The sequence below is a fragment of the Lynx rufus genome, unplaced genomic scaffold (assembly GCF_022079265.1).
Source record: "Lynx rufus isolate CCGP_SWC_20201006 ecotype Redwood Valley unplaced genomic scaffold, mLynRuf1.p SCAF_8, whole genome shotgun sequence".
Lineage (NCBI taxonomy): Eukaryota > Metazoa > Chordata > Mammalia > Carnivora > Felidae > Lynx > Lynx rufus.
Window position 1 is genome coordinate 90,034,476 of NW_025814896.1, and position 19,940 is coordinate 90,054,415.

Sequence of the window (19,940 nt, forward strand, 5' to 3'; positions counted from 1 at the left end):
TTAGCAGCCGCCGTCCACCTTGATGTGCAGGATCTTAGAGAAGCCGGGCCTCCGTCGTAGGGCCTGTAGACCGAACCCTGGTTAGTTCCCTTCAGGTCAAGGCAAGTGGGGCCCTCCCATCACACACCCAGGTCACCAACCCCAGCCCAGGGATGCCACCTGGGGTTTTGGTTGGCCTAAGAGCCAACTCCTTACCTGGAGTTTTGTCACCATGTCCTCAAACAGCTTCTGGGCCTCAGGACTGCTGGGCTCTTTGAAATAATCAGCAATCCCAATCTGGACCACGATGGACTTGAGGTTCCGGCAAATGCCTGGGAAAAGGTGGGTAATAAGGTGATGGCTCATGTTTGGCTTGGACAATGGGGCTGCTCTTCTATCGCTAATTCATGAAATCAGAACCCTACGGAGATGGTCACGTGCCAGGCATTGGGAACCACCTAGAGGAGAGCACACTGGTGGCACCCAGGGGATCAACCACACGGGAATGCAGGGGAGGAGGAGGGCAAGGTCATAGAGCAGAGGCTGCAGTGAACTCTGGGAGGATGAGTGGGAAGCAGCCAATTGTGCAGGGGCTCTAGGAACTTCCCTGGCAGAGGGGACAGCTGTGCCATGGCCTGGGCATCTGGAAATGAATTAAAAGGACAGAGTGGCTGAGGTGAGGCTGATGGCTCTTCTCTGGAGCATGGAGGAGGGGACAGGCAGCAAACAAGTTGGGAGCAGAGGGCTTAAGGGACTAGATGTTGCCATGAAGTCAGTGGAGGAGGAAGAAGAAAATCAGGTGGCTGAGAAGGTTCTGGAGGTCATGATTTTAGAGGTTGAGCAGTTCTGGTAGTCAGTCCAGGGCCAGGCCATGAGGCTGATGGGGAAGGAAGAAGAGGATCCTAGAAATAATAAGAAAGTCAGGGAGCCTTCAGTGCTGACGATGTAGGTGTGACCAGGGCCTCAGGAAGGGGAGGCCTGCCCCAGCAGCCTGAGGAGCTGAGGAACCACTCGGTGGTTACTGCAGATCCTCGGGGCGATGACACTGGGTGCCGGTGGTGACTCAACTGTGCTGGCTGTGCCCAGAAGGCTGCTCCAGTTGTCGGGGGGGGGGGGGTCGGAGGGCAGCTCCTGTCCAAGACATTGCCCTGAAGGAGTGTGAGCAGCCTGAGCTGGACACCCATGTCCTCAGTGAAGGTGGAGGAGTGGCCAGGAGTGAAGTAGGTGGCTAGAGGGAGGTGGGCTCAGAGGAGGCATGGAGTCTACACCATGGAGAAAGGAGTCTTCACCCTGAGAATGGTCCTCACCCTCCCACCCACTCCAGAGGGTCAGCTTAGAAGAAGGGGATACAGAATCCAGAGAAGTACAGTAACTTGCCCAGTCACACAGCTAATAAGCAGTAGAGCCAAAATTGAGACCTAGGTCAGTCCAGCTCCAGAACCTGTGCTCCTAACCTATCTGTTCTGCCTCTGCCCTTGGCCAGAGGCTCATGTGGGGCAGATGGCATTGTACAGCTCGTGTCTCCAACGTACGTAGAGCATAGGGCAATAAATGTTGAACCGAACCGTTTGGACCAGATGCTGGCAAGACTTGAACGCCACACTGCCCGCAGAAGACACTTGTGGCAAAGTCAGGATTAGCGTCCCGGTTGGTCTGCCCCCAGTGCTGGCTTGCTGACTAGGAGCGACAGACAGGGAGCTGGCTATGCTACTTGCTGACGTGGCACAGTAAGTGGTGACAGTGGTAGCCCCCCTCCTGCATTCCCATCGCTCACTGTTGAAATGCAGCAGGGCCTTGGGGGTGACGGGGGTGGCTGTGAGCACCAACATCTCCAGTCCCTTCAGGCCTTCCCGGCAGACCTCAGCTGCCACCTCCTGGGTGATCTCCGACACATGGTCCAGCTCCAGGACCTGCAGCCGCATGCAGTTTCTTGCTAGGAAGGGGGAGGAAGAGGGGAGGTCCTGCTGACAAACTCCCCAGGCTGCCTCCCGCCCAGTGCCTTGGTGCTCCTGCCACCACCCAGGCTGCAGCCCCAAACCCCCTGGGATTTCAGTGTTGCACCCACACCTGCTTCCCACCACCCTCCACCCCAGTCCCGAGGAAGGACTCACCAAGTGATGCCAGGCCCTGCACCCCACAGCCAGCGCCCCCAACCCCCAGGGCCCGAAGGTGGGGCCAACAGCGGCCGATCATCTGCAGGCAGCGGTTACTGAAGCGCGTGGGCTGCTGGCTGGAGAATGGGGCGGAGAGAAGGCTGTCAAGGAAGTTTCTGGTTGCATGACACCCCAAGCCGGCTCCTCTTTCATGCCCTGCCTTAGGCTGGGGCCCCCGCCAACCACCCAGCTGCTCCAGTTAGAAACCTGGAATCATCCCTGACTCTTCTTCCCTCACCTCCTGCCAAGACCTACAGATTTTGATTCCTGGATAACTCTTCGACCTCTCAATTCAGGCCACCATCCATATTCATCTGGATTCATCTAGAAGAATCCTACACACTGCTGACAGTGAGTCATTCATTCCTACATTCTCTCAGTCATTCAACAAATGGGCCTCAAGTGTCCACTACAGCCAACAACTGAACTAGCCCCTGGGGATGCATCAGTGACAATATAAACATGGTCCCTTCCCTCAAGGAGTTGGGGAAGGGAGGGACACAGAAGGTAACCAATCTGATATAATCCTGTTTTTAAGATCTAAGATACCCCAGTGGCTTCCCAAGCACTCTCTAGATGAAATGCAAAAATCTAAACCCCTTAGACCAGACCTGCCTAACCTTGCCCCAACCTTCCTTTCCACACTCATTGCTCCCCTCTGCCCACCACCCACATCAAACTCTCTATTTCCCTGAACACTTCATCCCTCAATATTCGCCCTGGCAGCAGGTTCTCTGGCGTCTGCTTGCACTTGGAACCAGAGATATGGAAATGGGCATTCATAGCCCCTACTCTGAGAACTGCGAGTACACCGTGGACTGAAACATAGAGAAATTATTGCAAAACAAATGACAACAGGGGTTGGGACAGGGTGCAGTAGGACTGGAGGCGGGGAGCAGTGCCAAGTTCTGCCAGGTGTTCACGAAGGACACTGGATGCCCTGGGAGGAGTTGTTCTGTGGAGAGAGGGCTTGGGGGACAAAGCGCAGGGACAAAAACGCCTGGTCTGAGGAACTCCAAGTAGAGCGGTGAATGATCTGGATTCTCTAAAAACCAGCTCAAACAAATGTGGCTATTTCTAGCTAGCGTTGCCTGAACACCTACTGTGGCCCCTGCAGGCTTTATGTACACATCTCACTGGAGCCAGCTACAGTCCTCCCAAAACTGAAAGATCTCTAATACCATCTTCACTCTGCACTTGAGAAACTAAGACATGACTGGATTGCCCAAAGTCTCACTGCCAGTAAGCCAGGGCATCACCCCCTGTCTGATTTGGAAGCCCTGCTCCCAACACTTACTTACACCGACTAATGAATGCGAATCTGTCTCCCCAGTCAGCTTTTGGAATGACTCAGATCTGCTCAGTTCTCAGCCCCAGCCCCAGCCCCACCCTGTCCCCACCTGACCCCTGCCAGGGCTCACCAAGGGTGAAGTGGCGCCACCTGGAGGGAGACAATCTCTCTGCAGCCTGCACCCAGAGCCCAAATGACCTCGTGGCCCACGGGGTCTGTGGCACTCCTGTTGAAAAGACAAAGGTGAGACCACCCACCCTAGTGGCCTTTGCTCCCTTCCCTTGGACCATAGAACTCTTGAGTCCCTTTGCCTAAGACCCCTGGGGAAAGAGTATGCAGACCCCAGGGATCCCTTTGGCCCGAGGCCAAGAGGGTGTGGACCTTGAGTCTAGTGGTGTGCACCTACCTGTAGGTGACGGCCTGCAGGGCACGGCAGTAGCAGCTGGCCAGCCAGAGTGAGCGGTCAGTGAGGATGTTGGGACAGTGGGAGATGCGCAGGATCAGCAGGTTCCCCCCAGCGGCCTTCAACAGGGACTCCAGCCCTGCTTCCAGGCAGCCTCTGGGGATGGCCAAGAGGTCAGGGCACTGCCTGTGGCCACCTCCCCCTCTGGGAAGCAACCCCCAATGGAATTCTGGGTCTGCAGCCTGCAACACCCACCCGCCCACCCGCCATGGGCTCACCGGGTGCTCCGGGCATATTCTTCCTTGCTCTCCTTCTTGCCCCGCTGCCGGGGCTTCAGGTTCTGCAGCGTCAGCGAGTGGGCCTGGGTGCACCACTGAGCCAGCATCGCCAGGAACTGCAGGGAGACAAGGGTTACCTGGGGATGAAGGGGTCTGTGCTTGCCTGCCTAGAGGCAGACCAGCCCCTAGACAGGAGGCCCCATGAGAGCATTGTGGGGAGTCAGGCTGAAGCTGGGGTATTGTAAGCATTTCAAGGACCTGACCTTGAGGGGCTAGATTCTGCTGGGAGAAAGGTGGGTTCACAGCAGGGGCAGTGGACAGGGACAGGCACCTTGGAACAGACGCGGGCATTCTCCAGCAGCACCCGTGTCCAGACCGCGGGGGTGACGAGCCACAAAGCGCCAGTCCCGGCAGACCTCGGCAGCGTGCAGCAGCGTGCGTGTGTCCAGATAGGTGAAGATGCAGAACAGGGCGGCTCGCATCTTGAGGATCTCTGGGCTGATGACCTCGTTGGAGCGTGAGGGGCTGCCCCTCTCAGCTCGCCGACCCCGCCCACTGCCTCCCTCGGGGCGGGCTGCACAGTACCAGAGGGTCAAAAGTCAGTGTGGAGAGTCAAAGGCCAGTGTGGAGGTGCGGGTGGGGAGATGGGGGGGGGGGCTAGGAGCTGCTGAAGGAATAGTCACAAAAGACTCATGCTGGAGGGCCAGTGACTTGGGAGGAAGGACAAGGGGCCTCTGCTTCCCCCTCCTCTGCCACACCCTATCTCTATACAAATTAGAAAAAGGTGACCCTTCCTCAAGCAAACTGTCTTTTTAAGATCATATATCATCACAGAGTCCAAACTCACCCCTTAGATGAATCAACTGAGTCAAGAGTGGGGAAGGGTTTGGAGGGTGAGGGTACAGATGGTTAGAAACCCAGCCTCTGTGAACAGAAGGCCAGGGTGAGGCTGCCCAGAGCACTCACTCTACAGCAGTCACACCAGCCCTCTAACCTCCTGACCCTGACCCACCCACATATGCACATGGCCTTGTCCGTATACAGAAGGGGGCTCTCTCTGCTGCTCCGGGACTTCAGCCTGCAGTTAACACTCAACTACTCTCCTGTAAATGTCAACGAGCCCACCACGTGAATGGACCCCTGAGATGTGGCATCCTTGTGCAATACCCAACCTGAGCGCCCCTGTGCTGCAGCCCTGCTCTGTCATGTGAGTTCCTTGCCCAAGCTCACAGGGCACTTGTAGGACAGTTTGTCATTCTCACTGTGGGGAGTCTGGGACAGGGGGGAAAACAGGTGTGGGAGCCCAAGGGATTTACCGCCTCAGCCCTGTGTCCCCTGAGAGGGCCCAACACCAAGGAAAGACTGGCCTCTCTGGACTACCCTCCCCAGGACTCACCTGAGAGCCGGCAGCTGCTCAGTGGCCCGGCCATAGCAGGCCCAGAGCGGGGGGCATCTGAGGGGCCCTCAGCCTCTGACTCCGTGGTTCGGGAGCCCACGTCCGAGACATCACCCTCCTCCCCCTCCGTGCTGTGTCGGCGGGGTCTGCGCTGCCAGTTCTGGATGGCCTGGCGCCGCAGGCCTGAGCTGCGAGGGGGCTGGGTACGCTCCGAGCCGCCGTTGGCAGCCTGGGCCCGTGTGCTCAAGCCCCCAGGGCCACTGTCCTCGGGGGCCCCCTCTTCTGGCCGGGGTAGCTCCAGACTGTCACTGTCATAGCAGCCTGAGCTCTGGGATGCAGCAGGGACACGGCTGGAGGCCCTGGGGTGGGGTGGACCAGACGGTGAGGAGCGAGGGGCACCAGGACTGCCCGAACTCCCCATGCCACCCCTACCACCGGCCAAGGGCAACCCACTCCCCCTACTTTCCAAGAGCCCCCTTCCAACAGTGTGGAAAGGGAGACATAGGTGACCCAAGGAATATGGGGAAAGGACAAGGAGCCAAGGCCTCAGATGGGCCAGCCATCCAGTGGGCCAGTGGATCTTTCCAGGGTGAGGGTGGGCTGTGGGGCGGGCCAGGCCCGAGGCTTACCCTGTGCTGGGAGAGGAGCCATGCCTTGACACGGCGTATGTGCTAGGCATGGCCGGGCCCGCGTGGTGTTCTCGCTGTGGGCCCCCAGAGCGGGAGGGAGAGGCAGGGCAGAGGAGGCAAAAGGGTGAGAAGGAACGGGAGAAACAGGGCACAAGATGGAGAGAAGAGAGGAGGGAGAGGAGAGAGAAGGAAAAAAGTTGGGAAAGATGGACAAATAGACAGACAGACAGCCCAGAGAGGCAGGCTCCCGGCCCCCTCCCCACACCCACCCAGCACCCCAGACCCCGACTTGTGGCTCCCGGGCTCTCATTTGAGTGGAGACGGGCCCCTGAGAACCGGAGCGGCTGGATCACACCTCACTGGATCGCAGCCTCAGGGGCAGGCACTTCTGCCCAATCAGAGGGGCCCCTACTTCAGGCCTCGAGTCTGCTCGTGGGGAAGAGCCAAAGAAGGGAAGCATGGAGCATGACCGGGGGGGGGGGGGGGGGGGGGAGGGGGGGATGCCAGGCAGTGTGTGAGGTGAGGCTGCACGGGGCAGGGGCGCAAGCGGAGGGGGGAAGGCAGGCAGGCACTCACCATTCTGCCTGGACCCCGGGGGCCGGGCCCGGCACCGCTTCCCCCCGCTCCGCGGCCCAGGCTGGCGCTGGGCGTGCTGCCACAGCTGCTGCTGATGACCTGCAGCTGCCGCTCGGCCCGGTCAGCCCGCTCGAGCAGCTCCTCGATGAACTGCTGCAGCCGCAGCTTGGCGCTGGCCTCCCGCGCCGCCGTCTCCTTCAGGAACTGGTCGATCTGTACCACCTCCCTGGGCCCGGAGCAGTCTCTTACCCCCATGCCTCGGCCTGGCCGCCCACCCACCCTCCGGAGGGGACCCCGAGCAGTGGGGAGAGACACGGGCACAGCTGCCTGTGGTCACGTGGGTGCACGCGGAACAGGCCCAGGCACAATGCCCCATAGGACAGCACACACAGAAATGCGAACATCCACCCCGAGTCACACACTCACACCCCGCTGACCCAGCCCCAACACTCCTGCCAGACACCCCTCCTCCCCACCGAAACAGTCATACTCAGTGACACTCAGAGCCACCCCCTCCCTCCAGCAATGCTCACGGGCACACAGCCAGGCACACTCATGTACGTGTCAAGTTCGTGTCATGCTCGTGTCAAGTTCACTTGCAGGCACACACGCAGTCTGAGGCAGGCACAGTCCCAACGACACATTCCAACACACACACACACACACACACACACACACACACACACATTTTCAGAACCATTCTCAGACGCAGAAGCCTCCGGGAAGTGCATGTACACACAGCATGCTTCAGAGTGACTTCAAGATTCACAGTTGGTCATGCATCCACTCAACATTTACTGGGCACCTTCTAGGTGTCTGGCACTGTATTAGGGACACAGCAGTGGACAAGCCTGAGAAAAATCCCTGCTCCTGTGGAGCTTACGTCACAATGGGGACAGATAAATAACATCCATCTACTTCGAAATTCTACATTTAAAGACCAGGGAAATAAGAAGAAGCCAGCAAAGAAAACCGAGGAGGAGCAGACAGGAAAAAAGAAGGACATTCCAGGAGAGTGTCCTGGATGCCAAGTGAAAAAGGGGTTTCAAGGTTATCACTGTGTCAACGCGGCTGAGACGCTGAGATGATGACTAGTGGCCTTGGCAACGTGAAGGTCGTTGGTGACACAGAGGACAGTGGTGGAGGTAGACATCTGATCAGAGTGCATTGAAGACGGAAAGTGGGGAAGGAAACTGGAGACAAGGAATATAAACAATACTTTCAAGGAGTTGTTCTGGAAGGAGAGAAAAGGGGCTGTAGCTTAAGGGGGGCAGTGGGGTTAGGGCAGATGGGAGTAATGATCTTATGTCTGGATGCTTTTAGGAATGATACAGTTGACGAGGAAAGTCTGGTGATGGCAAAGAGGGAGAGCAGAACTGCGCTATGTCTTTGAGTAGGCAAAAGTAGGAAGAGGGTCTGGTGCCACAATGTAGGAGCTGGCCTTCGCTAGAGAGACAGAAAGGGAGAGAAACAATTTTCACAGCAGGCCCGTGGTCACACTTACATGTACTCACAGTCCCAAACACATACCTTCATGACACTCTTGGCCCCACCCACACCGTCATTACAGGCTTGTGGCTATTGATGCCATATTACAAAGCCATGGCCACACAGACACAAACAGACACACTCAGGCCCAGTCACAGTGGTGGCAGCGGCAGTGACACACACGGGCACACCCGCCCACAGGGCCCTGCGGGCCACTCACTGCTGCTTGCGGCTCAGCTCCTGTTCCTTGTGCACCAGGTCCTGCTTGAGTGAGGCGAGCAGCTCCACACTCACGTCCACCTGGCGCGAGAGCTCGGAAGCACGCTCCTCCAGCTCCTCCTTCTCGCGCCCCAGCCGCGCACTCTCCTGTCGCGCCGTCTCCAGCTCTGCCGCCTTGCGTTCCAGCTCGGCTTGCAGCCGACCCACCTGGCCTGCGATCTTCTGCTCCACCTCTTCGCTCAGCCGCTCCAGCCGCCGGTCGACCTCCAGCTTCTCCAGCGCACGGATCTTGAGGCGCGCCAGGCCCTCCTCGTAAGCCACATCAGCGGGTGAGGGGGACGCGGGGGAGGCGGAGGCGGGCCCGGGTCCCGGCCCGGGCGGCGGCGTCGAGCAAGCCGAGGAGGCCACGGACTTGCGGGCGAACAGCTCCCCCAGCGGGATTTCGATCTCTCTCAGCGCGTAGCGCGCGGCGGCTGCGGGCACGAGGCCGGGCTCAGCCAGCTCCTCGCAGGGCAGGCTGGCGGGAACCAGGTCGCCGGCGAAGTGGGCGAGGGGCGCGTGGTGGTGATGGTGGTGCAGCAGGTGCGGTGTAGCGGGCGACGGCCCGGCCGCCTGCTCCTTGCCCTGGAAGGACGTGCTCTCGAAGACCTCGCGCCGGGCGCCGGGCACCGCCAGCAGGGCGGCGGGCTCGGGCGTCAGCGGGAAGCCCGAGGCGGCGGCAGCGGCGGCTGCAGCGGCCGCGGCGCCGTCGCAGATGCTGTTGGTCTTGGAGAGGATGTAGAGCGTCTCGTACGTGTGGCTGTACTCCAGGTGCGCGCGCAGCGACGACAGGCTCCGGAAGCGCTTGTGCTCCCCGCAGCGGGGGCAGCGGTAGGGCAGGTCCAGCGAGGCCATGGCCCCGCCGCCCCCGCGGCGCCTGGGCTCCACCGCGGCCGGCCCGCCGGTCAGCCGGGCGCGCTCATGGGGGGCTGCGGGCGAGCCCCCCTGCGGGGTCAGGAAGGCCCAGGGCGCTCACGGCCAGGGGCGAGGAGGCTAGAAGAGAGGGAGTAAGACTTAGGAGGGTGGTATCCCCACCCGTGAGGAAATGTACTTCCCCAGGAAACCCATGCCCGTAATAGAGGGGCGAGGGGATACCAATGGCTTGACCTCCTGGAGGAGGCTGGCCTGCTCTGGTACTGGTGGGAGGGCCTGTACATGTATGAGAGTGAGAAAGAATGAGGATTCTTTAAGGGGGGAGAGGGGGGAGAGAAAGGCATTAATATTATGTATAACACTTCCAAGCTATATTCCAACTTAAACAACCCAAATGCCCAACACCGGTAGAATGGATAAATTGTAATATATTCATAATGGAATTTTATCCAGCAATAAGAAAAGGAAGCACTGGTACATTCAACAACGTGGATGAATCCATTCAATATTATGTTGCATGAAAGGAGCCAGAGGGCGTGCATACTGGAGGATTCCATACATATGGAATTCAAGAACAGACTAAATTGATCATGACAGAAGTCAGAATAGAAGTTACTCCTGGGGACGATAAACTGAGAAGGGACAGGAGGGAACCACATGTGATGCTGAAAATGCTCTAGATCTTGATATGAGTGGTGGTTTTACATGTGAGTACGTGTATACGTAAACAATCAAGCTGTATACATAAGGTTAGTGTACTATATGTATTTGGCTGTATGTATGTTACCTCTGAAAACAAATCTTTGGGGCTTCTGGGTGGCTCAGTTGGTTGAGCATCCCAACTCTTGATTTCAGCTCAGGTCATGATCTCCTGGTTCTTGAGATCAAACCCCACATCGGGCTCAGTGCTGACAGCACACAGCCTGCTTGGGATTCTCTCTCTCCTTTCCCTCTCTCTCTCTGTTCCTCCCCTGCTCACGCACACACACTGCTCTCTCGCTCTCTGTCTCTCCAAATAAATAAATATACTTTAAGAAATCCTTAAAAGAAGGTGTTATTTCCACCTTGATGGAAATACCCATCAAGACAAACTATTGGTACCATGTTGCAGTGACCAAATTGTCACCTCACCTGATGATACCTGTGTGTGTGTCCCTGTTTGTTCCTGTCCTGTTTCTGTACCACATACTCCCATCCCTGCCATGCTAGGCACATAGCTCCTTTTTCAAATGTCTTTGCTAGGTTGGTCTCCAGTAAGTGCCCCTGCCCTGCCCTTTACTCCAAGGGCCACCGTATTTGTCCTCTTCAGGCTTCTAGCACAAGACACCACCCTTCCTGGCATCCTAACCCTGCTCACTCTCAACTCCTGCTGCCCATCCTCCCTCATCTCTGGCTTCTGGTCACACCACTCCTGCCTTGTGGAATCTCTACCCTATTCGTCACTGCTCTCCTCTTCCTAACTGCCTTCAACCACCCTCTGCTGTCCCTGTGCTCCTCCGGGTCACAGACCACTGCTTATCAATCCAGTTGTCATCAAGGATCTTCCCCCACTGGTCCCACTGCTCATACTAATGACCAGTCTGTCTTTACAGACTGCCACGAAGCTGCCCCATTTGGGTTCTCTGACCTCCTCTTCTCACTGCCTTCTGAATCTTCCTGTCTCCTGATGGGAGGTCCACTTTCATACCTACCCTCTCCTCAGCAGTCTGGTTTGCTCCCATTCACTCCCAGCTTTAAGCCACTAACTCTCAGCTCTGCCTCTCTATCCTGACTTGCTCTTGACTTCCCTTTGCCTTCAGGCATTTCCACATGGATATATGGGTGAACATCTGTTCCCTTTATCAGCCCAGAACCCAGTCCTCCTGGTAGAATCATTCTGCTTTGCCCTTGGGGAACCATCCTTCCTTCCCCACTTTCTCAGTCCCTGTGGTCTGAGTGGGGGTTGATGGTCCACCCCCGACTCCAGGGGTAAGAAAGTAATATAGACCTGGCCAAACAGAGTCCTGGGATGGGCAGAGATCGCCCAAGTTGAGTCAATGAGTCATTCCTCCAGGACTTTTCTGGAACTACTGGGGAAAAGCATCCTCTTTGCATTCAGGTTTCTAAGCTGATGGGGAAGGCTAGAGCTGCAAGGGCTATCTTTGTCTCTTTGGGGAGGAACCTCCCGGGAATGAAGCCAATACAGAGAAGCAGAGCTGAGATGGACAGATTTCTCACAGATACTGTTTGAGATTCTGGTCTGTTCAGTTGGGTGAGCCAATCAGTTCCCCTTTTTTCTTGACCATTTGGAGTTGGGTCTGTGGCACTTGCACTAGAAAGAAGTCCGAAGCCAGAAATTAGAGTGAGAAATTGAATGTTTTAAAGGAATAGGCCCTAAGGAAGAATTAGCTGAATTAAGTGGGGAAGTAAGATAGTACCAGATCCCTCCTCAGAAGCTGGTGAACCCTACTACATAGCAGCAAAGCAGCTAATTAAACTCTTGCACTATCTCCCGAGCTCAGCTGATGTTCCTACCTGGAACTTTAGGGGACCTGTAGAAAAAATGTCACCATATGGGGTGTGGCCTTTCCCATGGCCTCAGTAAGGTCCGACAAGAAAGAGACACACTCTGGCTGAAAGGGGCACATCTGAAAGCAGACAGGAAGAAAATGCTGCTTTGCCTAGAGAGGCCCTTTCTGCCTGAGGCCAGTAATCCAATATGGCTGAGAGTCAGATAATTAAGAGCCAGTTCTCTGCTTCTAGCTAAAGTCAACTCAAGCAAAGACAGGGAGGCTGGAAACACAGACAGAGACAAACCTGGACCCTCACAGGCTCTTGACTCCTCAGGCTCTCCAAGAACCCCTCCTGCTGTGCCCTCCCAGCTCGACAGAGGTTATCGTTGCTTTCATCAAAAGAGCCTTCCACTGGGATACAGCTTGAGTGAGAGAGGACAAATGAACTCTAGACTAGGGGTTTGCATTGCCCTTTGCAGAGGCCTAGCTAGAGGCAACAGAGCCATGGCTCCTGGGAAGGGCAGAGCACCAAGAACTGTTGCTAAGAGACAACTCCTGCTCCTCCCCCAACACTATCACCAGGGACTTGATTCACGAATTACAACTTCCAATGAGGTCTCTAGTTTGGTTAATGGCTCTGGGGACAACTGAATGCAAACTGACTGAAAGCTTCCTAATGATTAAGGGGATTGTATTGCCAGAAAAACCCACAAACCTGGAAAACAAAGGCCAGGGATTACTCAGCTACTAATGTTCCTCACCCCTTAAACTTGCCGTCAGTGGGAGGTGACTCTCCCCCACCCCGCCCCGCCGCAATGCCCCTTTTTGTGTGTGGCACAGAGCATGAAGAACAACGAAGGCTCCTCGAGATGGCAGAACCATAGCAGCCAAATAGATGAGCCAGGGAACCTCATCCTTGCCAACTGGTCAAGCATGTGGACCATGCTATGGGTCTGTGACCACTGAGCATTTTTCCTCATCTCCCCTCTTGAGCTGGGAGGGTTTTGTTCTTTCAGCTATCCGATCTTTCCTCCATCATAGTCTGGCCGTAAATTGAAAGACCATGAGTGGCTAGCTCAGTACCTTGCCAAACAGCCCATCACCAAGATCTTGAATTGGGTCTAGATGTGGTAAGTGGATGAGAACTTGGAACATCTCCTTCTGGAGATGGAACAAGTGTGTTTGACGTTTTGTGAGGGATAGTTGCATTATCATAAACAGAAACATTTTAAAAAATTGTACAATTGGGGGTGGGGTCTGTGTAGATCTTGTTCAGACATGGAACGTAGAGGACATTTATTGTTTTTGCTGTTCAGCTCCAGCCCTGCTTTGTGGATGGACCCCCAGTTTTCCCTTGAGAACCATTGCCCCCACTTTGGGTGGGGCTCTGGGGGAGCACATATGACCTTAGCCTGTTCATCAGTCACAGCGCCAAACTCCAGGCCAATATAGCCACTCCAGGACCTGTGCTCAGCTGGTAGAATGTGAGCCTGGAGCTGCTTGTGGCCACTTCTTTTTTTTTTTTTTTTTTAATTTTTTAATGTTTATTTATTTTTAGAGAGAGACAGAGTGTGAGCGGGGGAAGGGGCAGAGAGAGAGACACACACAGAATTCAAAGCTGTGCTGAGTTGTCAGCACAGGGCCTGACACGAGGCTCAAACCCACACACTGTGAGATCATGACCTGAGCCGAACTTGGATGCTTAACTGACTGAGCCACCCAGGTGCCCCTGCTTGTGGCCACTTCTATCCTCCTTGGGCAAGAAGAACAATAAGGCTCCTGATGACCTCCCTTGAGCATCCACATCCAGATCTGCCTAAAACTTTAATCCAGGACTTGTCAATTGTGTGAGGCAACAAATTTTTTTGTAGCCTAAATCATCTGAGTTAGTGGCCAGTCACTAGTAATGAAGCTCTAGACTAACACAGTGACCCACAGTGTAAAAAGCAAACCTTGGACTTCCCCTCACCCACTCCCCAGCGTCCATCCCTGTTCTCTTCAACAGTGCCACTGTCCTCCCACTGTCATACCACACCACTGGCCATCTTGGCTTTGCTCTCTGCTAACCATCAAGACCTGCTCATTTCTCCATCAGTTCTCTTCTGTTCTGTGCTCTTCCTCACACTCAGACTGCTGGCCCAGGCTTCAGCTCAGAGCTCTATCTCGTCCCGTATTAGGCACCAGATTCCTCTGTCTACCGAGAACTCATGCTCCTTCAATGGCTCCCAGCATCTACCAACTGCAGCCAAATTCAGCTTCACCTTTGGCCTCGCTGTACTCTCTCTTTTTTAAGTTTATTTATTCATTTTGAGGGAGAGAGGGGGAGAGAGAGAATCCAAAGCAGGCTCCGCACTGCGGAGCCCGATATGGGGTTCGAACTCACGAACCACGAGATCGTGACCTGAGCAGAAATCAAGAGTCAGAGGTTTAACCTACTGAGCCACCCAGGCGCCCCCTGGCCTCACTTTACTCTTGCCAATTTGAGAGCGAAAAGTGGCCTGGCTGTTTTGCCTGCATTTCTCTGATTATTATGGCTGGATATTTTTTTTCCCACATATTGAGCAGTCATTTATATTTCTTTGGTGACTTGCTTATGTACTATTCTTTGCTCATTTTTATACTGAACGTTCATATTTTCTTACTGATTTGCAAAGGCTTTTTATAATGTTGATCCCTTGTCATTTATATACTACGAATGTTTTACTCAAGTCTGTCAATTGGCTCGTTTACAGTCTTTACTGATATAATAAAGCTTATAGTTGGCTTCAGTAAAAATCTTTAGCATTTCTGATTTTGTTATCATGCTTAGGAAGTCCAGCCTTACTGAAGATTTTATAAACAGTTATATATGTTTTCCTTTCATACTTTGTGTAATTACCTTTTTTTTTTTAAGTCTAGAACAATTTTTTAAAATTAAGGGCCTTAGGGGCACCTGGGTGGCTCTGTCGGTTAAGCGTCCGACTTCAGCTCAGGTCACGATCTCACGGCTCGTCAGTTCGAGCCCCACATCGGGCTCTGTGCTGACAGCTTGGAACCTGGAGCCTGCTTCAGATTCTGTGACTCCCTCACTCTCTGCCCCTCCCCCGCTCACACTCTGTCTCTGTCTCTCTCAAAAATAAATAAAAAATGTTAAAAAAAAAATGTTTTTAATTAAGGGCCTTAAACAAATAATCATCCATAAACTGACAATGACTTGGTAGCATACACATACTTCAGGCTGTATGGTTTCCTTTTATACAATGGAGTTTTAAATCCATCTAAAAATTTTTGGTATGCATGGTGAGACAAGGATTAAAACAAAACAAAACAAAGCACTCCCTCTCTCTCTGCCCCTCCCCAGCTTGTACTCTGTCTTTCTCTCAAAAAATCAATAAAACATTAAAAAATTTTAAAAAGACACAACTTTTTGTTATGGACATCTTCACATATATTCAAAAATACAATATGAAGATAAACTATGTTATATACCCATCAACCAACTTCAACAGTTACCAACTCATGACGCTTCTGTTTTATCTGTATACCTGCTCCCCTGCTTTGTACTTCCCCCACCCCCACCACTAGATAATTTTGAGCAAATCCAAGTTTTATTTTACCCAAAAACAACTTAGTTATCTATAAGCCAAGGACTTAAATTAAAAAAAAAAAAAAAACTTAGCAGGTGTCTGGGTGGCTCAGTCAGTTAAGCATCCTACTTCGGCTCAGGTCATGATCTTATGGTTCACAGGTTCGAGCCCTGCATCAGGTTCTGTGCTGACAGCTCAAAGCCTGGAGCCTGCTTCAGATTCTGTGTCTCCCTCTCTCTCTCTGCCCCTCCCCCACTCACGCTCTGTCTCTCTCTCTCTCTCTCTCTTAAAAATAAACAAACATTAAAAAAATTTTTTTAAATACTTAGTCACTGTTCTAACATCACCATCGTTTAGGTATATTAACATCAAAATCATTATCATCCATCACCATTATCATTAGGTATATTAACACCAAAAAAGTAGCCTTGGGAGGGAAATCCAGAAGAGAGTTCTCTGAACAGACCAACAAAATAAATAGTCTTGTGGCAAATCTATTCAAAGTGCAAAAAAGAAAGAAAGAAAACAAATACATAACACTGTGAATGAGAAAAGGGATATAACCACTGACACAGAGATTTTTTTTTTTTAATTACTAAAATGCCACCAGGTACAATTCTTGGCCCAAATTGTTGAAAATCTGGATGAACTGAATATTTTTCTAGGAAAATATAAATTATCAAAATTGACTCAAGAAGAAGTAGAAAACCTGAATGGATTAATAAGTATAGATAAAATTGAAGAAGTTGGCAAAGTGACCAGAGATGTTATAAATAGAATTCAGTTCACACACACACACACAACTGTTCAGGAACAGGGTTATTCTGTGATGTATGGTCAGCTTGGTATCAGGGCACCCGTGGGTACCTGCCCATCCCAACTAAGTGCTGAGCCCTCCAGTGGGGGCACTTTCAGGGATCAGAACTGGCCAACCTGTTCCATCCCCTCCCCATATACTTTTGAAGCATCCTTTTCCTACACAGCACCCTGCTAGCCAGGCTCTGACAAAGGGGAAAGTCTGGGGGTGCAGGCCTATGTGTGGACGTGCAAGGTAGAAGTAGGAAGGGACTTCTTGGTTCCAGGTGGCTCTTCCCCTGAGGCCAGCCTGCCCCACAGTTTCCCTCCATATGCTGGAGCTGAGGAAGGACTATGAATCATTCTTAGGAATATTTTTGCCTAGATGTATGTACTCCCTCAGCATGAGCATAAGCTTTGCCTGGATGCAGGCAAGAAGGTGATGGAGGCAGGGGGAGGTAGAAGAGGAAGAAAAAGAAAAATAGAAGTGTTGCCTGTTCAAATTCTATCACAGTCCTGTATTAGGAGTATCATGACAGAACAGTTGGAGATTTTCCTTTGCATTCTAGTCTCTTCAAATCAGCAACCTCTGCGTTCCTAAGTCCTGCCTCCTTTTTCAGCCTGGCCCTGCCCCTTGCCCCCATCCCCAGGACCTGTTATGCTCCTGCCATCTTTCTGAAATGCCTATCTCAAGTCTACTTTCTTTCAAATCCAGCTGAAGGTTTGCATTAGGTAGAAGGATTCTACAGGATGAACCACAGGATCTTTTTTTTTTTTTTTTAAGGCTTTCAGGTGTGTGAATCTCATCTCCTCAAACAAGACCAACCATTTCAAGATGTGTGTCTTCTCTGGCTCCTGTCTACTGTCACATTCTCACTGACTCTGACAGAAACACAGATTATCTTGCATTTTCATGGCTTCCACTACCATGTAATCATTGAGAATTCCTGCAGTGGATATTAGTATTTTTATCTGCTCAGCAAGTCTTCTTCACCTTCCGGTAATACATCTCATTCTTTCTTTGGTAAGCTGGCCCTCCCCATTCCATGTGGTTCTGACAGGGCTGCATGACCCAGGCCTAGCCAATCATGTCAACCATGGTGCCCCCATCTCCTTGGCCACAATGAACGACCCAGGAATGGACACATTCCTCAAGCTGAGCCAACAGAGCCATTCACTGGGAACATAAATGAAAGACTGAGGAGTCTCTTATTCCTCTGGAATTACATATTAGGATGCTAAAGCTATCTATGGCCTTGTGTAACCCCCACCTACTACATGGAGAAAGCCCATGCATGGCGGGGGAAAAATATGGCCACACTCAGAGCGCAGCTGAGCTAAAAGCTAGAAAGAGTCCTCACCACATTTTTGAGAACCCAGGTACAGTCATACCCCAAACACACCCATCCCCCTTCTTTCCAGTTACATGAGTTGGTACATATCCCTTTTTGCAAAAAAATAATTTGAGTGGGATTTCTGTCACTTGTAATCAAAAGTCCTAATAATCTCGCAAATCTGTATTTCTAGCCTAGCATTCTCTCCTGAGCTCTATTAAAACATGAATTCATTCAGTGTATGTTTACTGAATACCTGCTCTGGGCCATGAATTTTATCAGGTGCTGTGCTAGGTATGCTGAGGACATCTTGAGATCTTGCCTTCAAACAGCTTGGGGTTCCCTGGGACAGACTAAGTAAGGTATTAGATGATACAGCAATAAAATAAATGCTGGGCAAGAGGCTAGCATGGGATTCTACACTCAACTTAGCTTGAGGAATTGGGGAACCTCCAGAGGCAGTAGCATCTAAATGACTGGAAGAGTCGAGTCAGGTGAGGAAGTGTAATTATGAGATTGGGGGAGGAGAAGGAAGGCATTCTGAGTAGTGGAAACAGGATGCGCAAAGGCAAAAAAAAAACATCTCTCTCTGGGAACTAAACCCTAAGCTCTGTCTCAACCACTGCTACTTCCCCAGCCCTTCCAACACTGCCTGGCATGGGGCAGGTGCTTGGGTAAGTGTTTGTGGAATGAAGGAAGGGCAAGGACTTAAACAGATATACAATTTAGAAAATGGACTACTGAGGGCCAAGGTCAAGCAGAAGGCTGTTGGAGGCAGAAATTGTTAGCCAAGGTAGCAGGAGTGCAATGAGAACAAGGATGGATACGGGAGCAACATAGGAAGGAGAGTCAAGAAGGCTTGGTGACAGAATGATTGTGGCTCATACTGAAGGGAAGGAGTTGAAGATCAAGCTCAGGTTTGGTTTTGAGCATGTAGATAAATGGGGCTGTGGTTAAGGTAGGAGGGAAAGTGAAGGAAAGCAGGTTTGGGGGAGAGACGAGCCTGGTTGTAAATTCCATGAGTTTGAGGTTCCAGAGGGCCTTGGAAATAGAGATAGTCGTTGATACATAGTTTGCAATATGGAGCCAAAAATATAGGTCTGGCAACTTAAGCATAAAAGTGGATGAGTAGGACCAGGGAGAGGGTGCAGAGAGAGGAGAGCAGAGTAATAAAGGTGGACCCTCAGAAAAGCAGGGGAGGGAGAAGAACCAAGAAGTTTCTAAGAACCAGAAGCAGCAATGGGAATTCTGGTAGCAAACCTTTTGGAAGAGAGGATGTCAAGGAGGGAAGAAGTGGGCAGTAGTGTAAATGACAGTGTAAACAACAGGAGTTGATGACACAAGTCAGAGCAGAGGTGGCAAGGGTCCACTGGAGACTTCAGGGAAGACCTCTTTGATGAGCCCAGCTGATGGGGGCTGAGGGGAGAGTGAGGTGGAGACAGTGAGTACATACAGGAAGCTCAACTATGAAGGGGAAGAGGCAGCATGGGAGATTCCAGAAGGAATTTTTAAGGTGAGAGACATCAGAACATATTTAAATGCTTCTTAGAGATAACCTAATTCTAATCTCTACTATCACTTCCACTAGCATGAGGCATACATAACCCATGCCTTAGACCTGACATTTATAGCAATCTTTTTTTTTTTTTAAGTGCTCCTTAGAAGCAGCCTGTAGAGAGGGAGATGATGAAAGGGTGGTATTTTAATGTAGGTGGCTCAGAGCTTAATGTGGCTAATATTGTACTCACAATACATGATTCCTTCAAGCCTGCATCTTTCTCTTGTTTCCCATCTTGACCAACATCTTCATTATCTACTCAGCACCCTGGATGCAACCCCCAAGGCACCTCTGCATTCTCAAAGTCCTCTTCAGACCTCATCAATCACCGGTTTTTGTTCTACTGCCTTCTAGATATTTGATTCTTATTTCCTCTAGTCCCTCCCCCAGACCATAATTATCCACTTCTATCTGGTCTGTTGATACTGTTTCTAACTGAAGTCTCTAACTCCTCCTGCTTTTTCTGAAAATACCAATCCAGTCATGTCACTCTTCTTCCAAAATAAATCTCTGAGGGCAGGCCATTTTCTGGGAGGTAAAGTCCACCCTGCTTTGACTGCCCTCAAGCCTGGCCAGGACCAGACCACCAGACAGCCTTGCCAGTCTAGCTTTTGTGTCCTGCTTCCCATGTGCATCCTTAATGAGCCCTGCAGGGCTCAGCTTCACTGAGAAGTGCCATGTGCTGTCACACCCTCAAATCTTGGCTCATGCTGGTCCCTCTTCCTGGGACTCCCTGCACCAAATGGTGAATTCTGCAGGGCCACCTCAAATGCTACCCTTTCCATGAAGCCTTCCTTGACCCCCTCCTTCAGCTCAAATCACATCACAGCGCGAATCACTCCTTACCACAGCTCTCCACATACGGTAACAG

At 52.1% G+C, this 19,940-nt stretch overlaps 1 protein-coding gene across 1 annotated transcript; it reads right to left on the minus strand.

The window, feature by feature from the left end:
- Positions 1–9,306, minus strand: FBXO41 (F-box protein 41). Its single transcript, XM_047067622.1, is given in 13 exon segments — positions 1–63; positions 196–311; positions 1,754–1,912; positions 2,091–2,209; positions 3,554–3,649; positions 3,830–3,982; positions 4,105–4,220; positions 4,436–4,486; positions 4,488–4,678; positions 5,501–5,859; positions 6,130–6,203; positions 6,706–6,931; positions 8,414–9,306. Coding segments are annotated over 13 exon segments (2,616 nt in total).
- Positions 9,307–19,940: the final 10,634 nt, after the last annotated feature.